General features: G+C 40.7%; 1 protein-coding gene across 1 annotated transcript in view; it reads left to right on the top strand.

The window, feature by feature from the left end:
- The window catches only part of EEF2K (eukaryotic elongation factor 2 kinase), a 58,196-nt gene extending 56,705 nt beyond the window's left edge, over positions 1 to 1,491 (top strand). The window contains exon 18 of the mRNA XM_079120411.1: positions 1,127 to 1,491. Coding sequence (XP_078976537.1) covers positions 1,127 to 1,236 — 110 coding nt within the window. The 3' untranslated portion in view covers positions 1,237 to 1,491. The remainder of the gene's footprint in view (positions 1 to 1,126) is intronic.
- Positions 1,492 to 12,709: the final 11,218 nt, after the last annotated feature.

A 12,709-nucleotide genomic window follows, 5' to 3' on the forward strand; every position in this document is an offset into this window, starting at 1 on the left:
ATTAGTCTGCTCAAACTGCTATATGTATAGATTGAATGGCTTAAGCAACAGCAATTTATTTATTTATTTAATGCTGGAGATCAAACCCAGGGCCTCATGCATTCTGGGCAAGTTTTCTATCACTGAGCAGTCTCCTAAATTTATTTCTCAAGGCCAAGAAGTCTAAGATCAAGGTGCTGCCCTGTTTGGCTTCTGACTTATAGACAGTCATCTTCTCACCATGTACTCACATGTCTTTTCTTCTGTGTGCAAGGAGACAGACAGACAGACAATACTCTGCTGTCTTTTTCTTAGAAGAAGACCAGCCCCATTGGATTTGGGGCCCCACTCTTGTGACCTCATTTAATCTTTATCACAGTCTCACAGGCTTTATCTTCACATACAGTCACTTTGTGAAATAGTGCTTCCACAGATTAATGTATGGATGAGAATCCAGGAAGGGGTGGGGGGACATCTAGCCCTTCACCTATAACAAACTTACTACATTCCTGATTTCAGTGGTATGGGATAAGATTAAATTTTAGATGTTGTATATATGACTTCAAGTAATAAAGCAAAACTATAATTTCTGATTTGAAATTTGTGAAAACACAAATCTCCAAAATTCAGAAGTGCTTGTGTTAAGTTTTACAAATTCACTCGGTGGCAACCCAGTGCCAAGCTGACATGAAGTTATTTCGAGTATTTCTTCCACTTTCAGTTTAGTTTAGTTTCCTCCCGCCCTGAGACTGATTTTTCTGGCATCCAGCCAGATTCCGTTTTTGTAGCATGCTTTTTCCCATAGGCTTTGCAAAACAGGTTTGATATTCAGTTTTTTTTCTGCAAATAGCCTGATCAAATCGCCCACCCACCTTTAAAAAGCACTGTGGTCCAGATGGCTCATTCTGATTGGCTATGCCGAAGTCTGGACCAACCCCTGGGGAATAGAGGAATGCTCTGATTGGCCAAGTTTGATCACATGGCCACTCTCAGAGGCAGATACCCTGAACCGCTGTCTGGAGAGAGGGTTTTAAAACACACACACCCCAGAACCCTCAGGGTGCCCTTCTGGGAGAGCTGGGGGATGCCGGCCAGGCAAGGACAATGCGTGGTTCACCTCTTTGTACCTTACCTTGCTCTCTTCCAGGGGACTTGTACACCCAGGCGGCGGAGGCAGCTATGGAAGCCATGAAGGGCCGTCTAGCCAACCAGTACTATCAGCTGGCAGAGGAGGCCTGGGCCCAGATGGAAGAATAAACTGCCAGGACAATTACTGCCAGCTAGTCCCAAGCAAAAGGGCTAAGGGGTTGGGGCGGGGTGGGGAGACTCATTTAGTTTGAGAAGGAAGAAGTATTTTTCATGTGCTGTAAATTGACTTTTGTATTTCACTTTTTGGACTCTTGAAAAAAGTCTTTGCTACCAGCAGAGACCCTGCAGCTGTCCCTTAGGACAGTATTTTGGGGGAATGGGGATTGAAAATGCAGCCTAATGAACCATCAGACTGTTTTGAGATTCCGTTTGTATTTTTACTTCTTGCTTTTTTGTCATAAGATGTAAAGAAGTGCTTTTCCACCTTGGATGGACGATATTAGGCCCTTGCTCACCAGCCTTTCCAGACTAAATTCCAGCTGCAGGCCCTCGGAGCCCTGTGTTTCAAGAATCGAGATGGGAAATGTAGAGTGAACTTCCGGTGGGCATCTTTTACCCTGACTTAGTGCAAAGTCTTTGTCCAAGCATTTGGGAGCGTGCATGGCATTCTTCAGGGGATACCCAGCCTCCTTTCTACCCTGGGGAAGGGCCTACCCATTGATAGATTTCTAACTTTTTTAGTTTAGTTTCCTCCTGCCCTGAGACTGATTTTTCTGGCATTCAGCCAGATTCCGTTTTTGAAGCATGCTTTTTCCCATAGGCTTTGCAAAACAGGTTTGATTTGGGTATGTACACATTCACTACCTCTAATTTGTACATCAGTCCTTCGTGTGGAAGAGGGTGCATCTCAAAGCTTTTATGTTCAAGGACAGCAGCTTGCAATACGGGAGACTTGCCTCCAAGTGGAATGTATTGTGCATCCCAGTGGCTGCTCTGCACAGTGACTAAGTGTCCTTTGTGCAGTATTCCTCAGCATTTTCTTATGTTAAGATACTCTTAACGTAGAATCTGCTCCCCAGCCCCCATTCTTGGCATTTTCTGCTCCAAGCTGGGCTGATTTTCTTGTAATTTGCAGCTGGCTGCTTTCAACAGCAGCCCCTTGAGATTTACTAAGATGTTTGAGAATGAGAGGGCAAGAACTATAAACACTCATTAGTTCTAGTAGTTTCCCCAGGGCCAGGCTGCAGTATCTTTATTTAATGAACTTTCTCCTTAAAAGGAGTTCCTATTTAATGCTAGTATGATTTCACTAGTTGTTTCAAACAGCTAAGAAATCAATTTGATCAAACACAAATGTTAGAGTAGTCTTCCTTGAACAATCAAAGGACACAAAGCCAGGTAACATACAAGCCACTGATATCTATTTAAGACAGTCCCTCAGCATTTCCTTGTGGAGCACTGTGCCTTGGTGAACTTGTGCAAATATTAGATTCCAAAGGCGAGTGTGCCCTTCAAGGAAAGATTAAGTCAAGTCAGCATTACTGAAAAATCCGTTAGTCCACCCAGATATGATAGTACCCCCAGTTTTTGCACATGGACTCACAACAATTTTCCTTTAGAAAGCTGGTACTGATCACTCATTTTTCATCTGTACCAGATCAGTGGTTGGCTTGCTTTAAGTTTTATGTGTTTTAAACCAGTGCATATAGTTAAATTGCATATGTTAAATGTAAGAAGCAACTTTATTGCCACATATTCCTTCAAAGTAGGCAAGCCTCCTGCTTTTTTGTTGTGTTTGCCATTTTTAATTCAGCCAACCTCCTCTTCCTCCGAGATTTTATTAGACAAATAATTTTGAACATGTGTCTGATTTCTCAGTTATAGCTCATCTCAATCAAGATTTGGGTAAATTTTATTTATTCATTTTTTTTTTTGTAAAGGGCTAGATAGGAAAGACTTTAGGCTCTGTAGATCACATGGTCTTTTCTGCAGTTACTCGAAGCTCTGCTGTCTAAGTACAAAACCAGCCACAGACAAGACGTAGACCACTGAATGTGGCTAGTGTTCCAATACGACTTGATTTATAAAAACAGGCGGCCCCCTTGGGCTGTAGTTTGTCAACCCCTGAAAGCTACTTTATTAAGCCCTGAGAGCAGGGGTGTCTCAACTTTGTGGCCTCCAGGACTTTTTTTTTTTTTTTGGTACTGGGGATTGAACCCAAGGGCGCTTAACCACGGCGCCACCTCCCCCAGCGCCCCCCCCTTTTTTTTTTTAATTTCAAAATAAAGTCTCTCTGAGTTACTTCAGGCCTTGCTAAATAGCTTCAAACTCCAGATCCTCCTGCCTCAGCCTCCCCAGTGGCTTGGATTACAAGCGTGCACCACTGTGCCTGGCCTGCAGGGCTTTTAAACATAGTGCCTTGGCAGAGTTAGTACCAAGTAAGTGTGTGAATGAAGGGAGGGCCAACTCCAGTGATGGAGCTCACTCTTGAGGCTCTGCTTCCCCCAACCAATTAATGATTCCTTGTCTGGATTGTCTTTAACCATCATGCCTGCAATTCCACTCCCCACCCACCGGCATGGCCTTACTGTCATGAAGTGATCTTTTTCTCCTCCAGGAGACTGGGATGGCCTGCATGCAAGCTTAAGGACCTTTGAGAATGAAAAAGGAACTTGCAAGGTGTTGAGATACTTCTGAGCCAGCAAAAGCATTTATTCCACCTTTACAACTTAATTTCCATGTTTTCTGAAGCTGGTTAAGGCATCTCTCCCAATGCACACACAAATTCTGGGCATGCCCAACCAAACCAAAGCAAACCCAAGACAGTCCAGCTCAGCTAGAAAGACATCAGAGACTGTCTTCAAGTGCAAGAAGCAGGTGGAAGTCCAGATTAGCAAAGCCATGATTAGCATCTGTCACCTTGATTTCACAGACAGAGAAACCACAGGTTCAGGTAAATTCTGTCACATGATGCTGCTAGCTAGAGGCTAAGCTGGAGCTAGGGCTTGAGAGATGCTGTTATTTAGAGGATCCTGGGGTTATAGTTTAAACTGGAATTCAGATTTTTGGTTGGTTGGTTCATTTTTAGTAACAAGGGATTGAACCCACTTAACCACTGAGCCACATCCCCAGCGCTTTTTTATATTTAATTTAGAGACAGGGTCTCACTGAATTGCTTAGGGCCTCACCAAGTTGCTGAGGCTGGCTTTGAACTTGAGGCTTTGACATCCTTCTGCCTCAGTCTCCCTAGCCACTGGGATTACAGGCGTGCAACACAGTGCCTGGCTCAGTTGTGATGTAGGTAAAAGAGAAATAAACAAATGAGGACAGCCTTTATGGGTGTAAGAAAAAAGCTCCAGACCCCAGCACTTTGGAATATCACTGTTCCCCTTCTCACTGAGGCATTGTGGGAATTTATCTTCAGTACCACCTGCCAGGTAAACCTTCTTGCTCTTTTGGTGATTTTATTACCTTCCATCCCAGCACCTTTTTCTGCAGCACTAGACATGTACAAGTCAACAAATGTTTACACAAGTATCTGCAGCTTGGTGGGGGGGGAGACACACTGTGTGTATTCTCTGGGAATTCGTGCCTCTTCCTTGCGTTTCCAGTCTCAGAGGTAAGCATCCCACCTCCTCCAGGTGGACTCTGGGTGGGCCCAGAGAAGTGGATCACAGTATAGATCTATATTTGCATATATACTAAGTTACACTTTGTCTTTCCAAATAAAATGGTTTCTTTCTTTGTCTTGAATTCAAATGTCTCCTGGTTAAAAAGAAAAAACAAAAAACCTGTAAAGTAACTTTTTGGAGGTTGAAGTAGGTTGGAGGGCTCATGCCCCATGGGAAAGGGAGGCAGCCATGATTCGCCTCTGAATGCCATGGGAAGTGGACTCATGGTAGCCCTTTTCTAGTTTTTCAAGAGCTACTGAAAATTGGGATTTTTTTTTTTTAATGGAAGGTCTCCTTATTTTTGACATTTGTAATAAATCCTAACAATAACAATAATAAAGCCTTCCAGGTTTGGCCTCCATGCTGTCAGTTTGCTTTAGATAAAATTTGGGAACTTCCTCCTTTTTCTCCTTCTCCTTTCCCCCTCCCCTCCTCTTCCTGCTACTTTTATTTTTGCAGTACTGAGAATTGGATCCAGGACTTTTTGCTTGCTGGGCAAATACTCTACCACTGAGCTACATCCCCAGCCTGTTATTTATTAACTTATTTATGTTTTGAGATAGACTCTAAGTAGCACAGGCTGGCCTCAAATTTGTGATCCTCCTGCCTTAGCCTCTTGAGTTGCTTAGAATTATAGGTGTGCACCACCATGCCCAGTGAACTTTTCTTCTTAGTTGTTTGTGGTACTGAGGATGGAACCCAGGGGCCCTCTACCCCTGAGCCACATCCCCAGCTCTGTTTATTGCTTGAGACAGGGTCTTGCTAAGTTGCCCAGCCTGGCCTTGAACTTGCAGCCCGCCTGCCTCATCCTCTTGAGTTGCTGGGATTACAGGTGTGCGTTACTGCACCCTGCTTCATGAATAGTCTTAGATAAAATATTGCATTCATAAAAAAGTGAGCAAAATGCAGTTTTAAATTTCACAATATAAGAGCTCTTGGGAAAATTAAAACTGGATACTTCAAATGATTCATAAAATAAATAATTTAGGATTGACTTTTAATTCTTTACATTCAATATCGACTAAATTATCAATTTAATATTGACTAAATGTAAAGACAAGTAACTTGACTCTCCCCATAAGGCACATCATTTAGCATATTACTATGAACAAATGTTTTTATTCTAATACAATGATGGTTTCAAAAAGGTCTGGCTTCTTTTCTTCTGCCTTGGCATATTTACCAGTATTTCAGATCACCAAAGGGGCTCAGAAGTCTGTTAGGACTGGGTTTGTTTTTTCCTCTTATGAGCTATTCAAGGTATCCAATTGTCTTTCTTCCTATACAAAGGTTGAGCATCCCTAATCTGAAATCCAAACTAACAGGATTCCACAGCAGAAAAGTCTACACTTTGAGACATCATTTTTCATGCACAGATTTTAAAAATGTACAAAATCACCTTTAGGTGATACATGTAAGGTATATATGAAACATAAGTGGAATCCATGCTTAAACTTGAGTCTCATCCCTGAGATAACTCATTATACATAAGCACATATTCCAAAACCTGAAATCTGAAACACTTCTGTTCCCAATCAGGGAATATTCAACCTGTATTGGAAGAGAAAATGGAGAATTAGGGAAATGGATGCCAAGAAGGCAAAACAGAAACAGATTTCCACCCAGAGAGAGTATTCCTTTTAGGGAGGAAGCAAAGAAGGGCCTTAAATATTGGAGGGAAGAGCTGGGTCTGGTGGCATATATCTGTATTCCCAGAGACTGGAGGCTGAGAAGGGAGGTCTTATAAGTTTGTGGCTAGCTTCTGCAGCTTGGTGAGATTTTGTCTCAAAATAAATAGTGTTATGAAAACTTTTCAGGTGGTGTTATTGCAGGTATGTGTCAAAATGTTATTACAGACCTGTCACAATTGAGAATACAGGAGGCTAATTCAGAGATCCACACTTGGTAGGAACATTCTCAAAATGTTTATATTTATTATAGCATCAGTTTCATAGAGTTCATTGCATTTTTTTTTTTTTTTTTTTTTTTTTTTTTTTTTTTTTTTTTGGTGCTGGGGATCAAACCCACGGCTTTGTGCTTACAAGGCAAGCACTCTACCGACTGAGCTATCTCCCCAGCCCCACATAATCCTAAGTGTACAGTTTAATGAATTTTTACATACATAGACTTCTGTGTATCAATATCCCAGATCAAGATAATAGAACATTTGCAGACCACAGAAAGCTCTGGTGGGCCCCTTCCCAGGCAATATACTCCTTCCTGACGTGGGACAAAGGTAACCACTCTTCTGATCTCTTATATTGGTAGAGATATTTTACAGGACAAGAGAATGATTAGATAATCATTGCTAGACAAGATTGGAAAGCAAAATGCTCTATTAGAAGTCGCCATACCTTTTTTTGGGGGGGGGGGGGGTACTGGGGATTAAACCCAGGGCACTTAATCACTGAACCACATCCCCAGCCCTTTTTTGTATTTTATGTAGAGATGGTCTCATTGAGTGGCTTAGGGCCTGGCTAAATTGCTGAGGCTGGCTTTGAACTCCTGATCCTCCTGCCTCAACCTCCAGAGCCACTGGGATTACAGAATTGTACCACCATGCCCAGCTGAGGTCACCATACTCTTGACTGACAAATGACAGCTAGGTGGGTAGTAAACTAGTCTCCAAGTACAAATTTCAGCGCTATTAAATTTTATTAGAACAATTCTTTGGAGGATGCTGGGGGTCAAATTCAGGGCCTCCTGCATGGCAGGCAAGTGCTCTACCACTGAGCCATATCTCTCTCCCTCATTAGAACCGTTCTTAAAACATTGTCAGAAGGCACATTATAATGAAAATGCCTAACTTTCAAAATAAAGATAGGATTTTGAAGGCCGCGAGAGAAAAGCATCAGATTACTTATAGGGGGAGACCAATACGGATAGCAGCCGACTTCTCAACCCAGACTCAAAAGCTAGAAGGGCCTGGAACAACGTACTTCAAGCTCTGAAAGAACATGGTTGCCAACCAAGAATCCTATACCCAGCAAAACTAACCTTCAGATTTGAAGAAGAAATAAAATCCTTCCATGATAAACAGAAGTTAAAAGAATTTACAAATAGAAAGCCTGCACTACACAATGTTCTCAACAAAATATTCCATGAGGAGGAAATGAAAAATAACAATGGAGGCCAGCAAAGGGGGGAACTACCTTAGAGGAAAAACTACTCAAAGGAGAAACCAAGCCAACTTAAAAACCAAAAATAAGCCAAATGACTGGGAATGCAAATCATATCTTGTTGGGTGCTATGCCATGTGGACTACGCCAAGATGGTGCCTGGCAACCAGCCAGAAGTTGTTTTGATCACATTGGAGGTGAGGAAGTCGGTTAACAGACACACCTAAGTGCTTTATCATTGGCAGTATTCAAATAAGCCCACGCATACAACGTGTGCACATGTATTCCCGAGTGCTCCTGCTTGTGCCTGTTTGACCTTACCGTGATTGGACAGCTAGCTCCTCACCTGATCTTGGCATAACTAGCATTGGCCCTACCCTTCACCTCCTGGAGGGAATATAAGCCGGCTCTCCTTGAGCCCCTGTGTTCCGGGTTCCTGAATCATCAATAAACTGCTTCAAATTCAAGAGTCTTGCTGCCCGTTTGTCTCCCGTGCCAAATTGACTCTGCTGGACGGCGTCAATATCTCAATAATAACCCCGAACGTTAATGGCTTAAACTCATCAATCAAAAGACATAGACTGGCAGAATGGATTAAAAAGAAAGACCCAACAATATGCTGCCTGCAAGAGACTCATCTCATGGAAAAAGACATCCACAGACTAAAGGTGAAAGGATGGGAAAAAAACCTACCACGCACATGGACTCAGTAAAAAAGCGGGGGTTTCCATCCTTATATCAGATAAAGTGGACTTCAAGCCAAAGTTAGTCAGAAGGGATAAAGAAGGACATTTCATACTGCTTAAGGGAAACATACATCAGGAAGACATAATGATAGTAAATATTCATGCCCTAAACAATGGTGCATCCCTGTACATCAAACAAATCCTTCTCAATTTCAGGAAACACATAGACCACAACACAATAATTCTGGGTGACTTTAATGCACTGCTGTCACCCACTAGATAGATCTTCCAAACAAAATCCAACCAAAGAAACCATAGAACTCAATAACACAATCAATAACCTAGACTTAATAGACATATATAGAATATTCCATCCATCAACAAACGGATTTGCTTTCTTCTCAGCAGCACATGGAACCTTCTCAAAAATAGACCATATGTTATGCCACAAAGCAGCCCTTGGGAAATGCAAAAAAATAGAGATACTGCCTTGTGTTCTATCAGATCATAATGGACTGAGTAGAAATCAATGACAAAATAAAAAGCAGAAATTACTCCAACACCTGGAGACTAAATAATATACTATTGAATGAAACATGGATAAAAACAAACATCAGGGAGGAGATAAAAAAATTCTTAGAGGTCAATGAGAATGATGATACAACATATCAAAATCTCTGGGACACCATGAAAGCAGTACTGAGAGGAAAATTCAATGCATGGAGCACATTCCAGAAAAGAATGAAAAGTCAACAATTAAATGACCTAACATTACAGCTCAAAGCCCTAGAAAAAGAATAACAGAATAACAGCAAAAGTAGTGGAAGACAGGAAATAATTAAAATCAGAGCTGAAATCAATGAAATTGAAACAAAAGAAACAATTCAAAAAATTGACAAAACTAAAAGTTGGTTCTTTGAGAAAGTAAACAAAATAGACAAACCCTTAGCCACACTATTAACGAGGAGAGAGAAGACTCAAATTACTAAAATTCGTGATGAAAAAGGAAATATCACGACAGACACCACTGAGATACAGGACATAATGAGAAGCTACTTTGAAAATCTGTATTCCAACAAAATAGAAACTACTGAAGACATTGACAAATTTCTAGAGACATATGCTCCTCCCAAACTGAACCAGGAGGACATACACAATTTAAACAGATCAATATCAAGCAATGAAATAGAAGAAGCCATTAAAAATCTACCATCCAAGAAAAGCCCAGGACCAGACAGATTCTCAGCCGAGTTCTACAAGACCTTCAAAGAAGAACTCATTCCAATAGTTCTCAAAGTATTCCAGGAAATAGAAAAGGAGGGTACCCTACCGAACTCATTCTATGAAGCTAATATCACCCTCACACCCAAACCAGGAAAAGACACATCAAGGAAAGAAAATTTTAGACCAATATCCTTGATGAATATAGATGCAAAGATCCTTAACAAAATATTGGCAAACTGTATCCAAAAACATATTAAGAAAATTGTGCACCACGATTAAGTGGGGTTCATCCCTGGAATGCAAGGATGGTTTAACATCCATAAATCAATAAACGTAATCCATCATGTCAATAGACTTAAGGATAAGAATCATATGGTTATTTCAATTGATGCAGAAAAAGCGTTCGACAAAATACAACACCCCCTCATGCTCAAAACACTAGAAAAAATAGGGATAGTAGGAACATACCTGATCATTGTAAAGGCTATTTATGCTAAGCCCATGGCCAACATCATTCTTATTGGAGAAAAACTGAAACCATTTCCTTTAAAAACTGGAACAAGACAGGGATGTCCTCTTTCACCACTTCTATTCAACATTGTCCTCGAAACTCTAGCCAGAGCAATTCGGCAGACCAAAGAAATTAAAGGGATACAAATAGGAAAAGAGGAACTTAAGCTGTCACTACTTGCTGATGACATGATTCTATATTTAGAGGATCCAAAAACCTCCTCCAGAAAACTTCTAGACTTCATCAATGAATTCAGCAAAATAGCAGGCTAAAAATTAACACCCATAAATCTAAAGCATTTTTATATGCAAGCGAAGAAACAGCTGAAAGGGAAATGAGGAAAACAACTCCATTTGCAATAGCCTCAAAAAAAATAAAATACTTGGGAATCAATCTAACCAAAGAGGTAAAAGATCTCTACAATGAAAACTACAAAACATTGAAGAAAGAAATTGAGGAAGACCTTAGAAGATGGAAAGATCTCCCATGTTCTTGGATAGGCAGAATTAATATTGTCAAAATGGCTTTACTACCAAAAGTGCTATACAGATTCAATGCAATTCCAATTAAAATCCCAATGACGTACCTTACAGAAATAGAGCAAGCAATTATGAAATTCATCTGGAAGAATAAGAAACCCAGAATAGCTAAAGCAATCCTTAGCAGGAAGAATGAAACAGGGGGTATCGCAATACCAGAACTTCAATTATACTACAAAGCAATAGTCACAAAAACGCATGGTATTGGCACCAAAATAGACAGGTAGATCAATGGTACAGAATAGAGGACACGGATACAAACCCAAATAAATACAATTTTCTCATACAAGACAAAGGTGTCAAAAATATGCAATGGAAAAAAGATAGCCTCTTCAACAAATGGTGCTAGCAAAACTGGAAATCCATATACAACAGGATGAAACTAAACCCCTATCTCTCACCCTGCACAAAAATCAACTCACAATGGACCAAGGACCTTGAAATCAGACCAGAGACCCTGCAGATTATAGAAGAAAAATAGGTCCAAATCTTCAACTTGTTGGCTTAGGATCAGACTTCCTCAACAGGACTCCCATAGCACAAGAAATAAAAGCAAGAATCAACAACTGGGATAGATTCAAACTAAATAGCTTTCTCTCAGCAAAGGAAACTATCAGCAATGCGAAGAGAGAGCCTACAGAGTGGGAGAATATCTTTGCCACTCATACTTCAGATAGAGCACTAATTTCCAGAATATATAAAGAACTCAAAAAACTCTACACCAAGAATACAAATAAGCCAGTCAACAAATAGGCTAAGGATATGAACAGATGCTTCACAGAAGAAGATCTACAAGCAATCAACAAACACATGAAAAAATGTTCACCATCTTTAGTAATAAGAGAAATGCAAATCAAAACCACCCTAAGATTCCATCTCACCCCAATTAGAATGGCGATTATCAAGAATACAAGCAACAACAGGTGTTGGAGAGGATGTGGGGAGAAAGGTACACTCATACATTGCTGGTTGGGGTTGCAAATTAGTGCAGCCACTCTGGAAAGCAGTGTGGAGATTCCTTAGAAAACTTGGAATGGACCCTCCATTTGACCCAGCTATCCCACTCCTCGGCCTATACCCAAAGGACTTAAAATCAGCACACTACAGAGATACAGCCACATCAATGTTCATAGCTGCTCAATTCACAATAGCCAGACTGTGGAACCAACCTAGATGTCCTTCAATTGATGAATGGATAAAGAAACTGTGATATATATATATATATATATATATATATATATATGAATATTACTCAGCTATAAAGAATAATAAAATTATGGCATTTGCAGGCAAATGGATGAAATTGGAGAATATCATGCTAAGTGAGATAAGTCAATCTCAAAAATCCCAAAAGACGAATGATCTCACTGATAAGCGGATGATGACACATAATGGGGGGGGGAACGGGGCAAGAATGGAGGAAGGAGGGACTGTATAGAGGGAAAAGAGGGGTGCGAGGGGTGGGGGGAAGGAAAAAATAACAGAATGAATCAAACCTCATTACCCTATGTGAATGTATGATTACACAAATGGTATGCCTTTTCTCCATGTACAAACAGAAACAACATGTATCCCATTTGTTTACAATAAATTTAAAAAAAAAACTAATGATGAGAAATTTAAAATAAAGTCATCTCTTACTGAAAAAAAAAATTGTCAGAAATGCCAACTTCTTTCCCTGTGGAGGTTCATGTAGGAAGATTTGGTCACAGACCATAGTTGGGAGAATTTTCTTTTTAGGAGGGCAAGGGAGTAAAGAATGGAAGGGAGCCAGGACTGAGTCGCCACACCCATTCCCACTCAGTGCCCACAGCCTAGGACTTGCGAAATGGAGACAGACAGCCTTCGCCTTGCTGCCCCTACGTTGGGAGTGGAGGGCAAGTGGTTAGTG

This window comes from Sciurus vulgaris (assembly GCF_902686455.1).
Source record: "Sciurus vulgaris genome assembly, chromosome: 18".
Taxonomy (NCBI): Eukaryota; Metazoa; Chordata; class Mammalia; order Rodentia; family Sciuridae; genus Sciurus; species Sciurus vulgaris.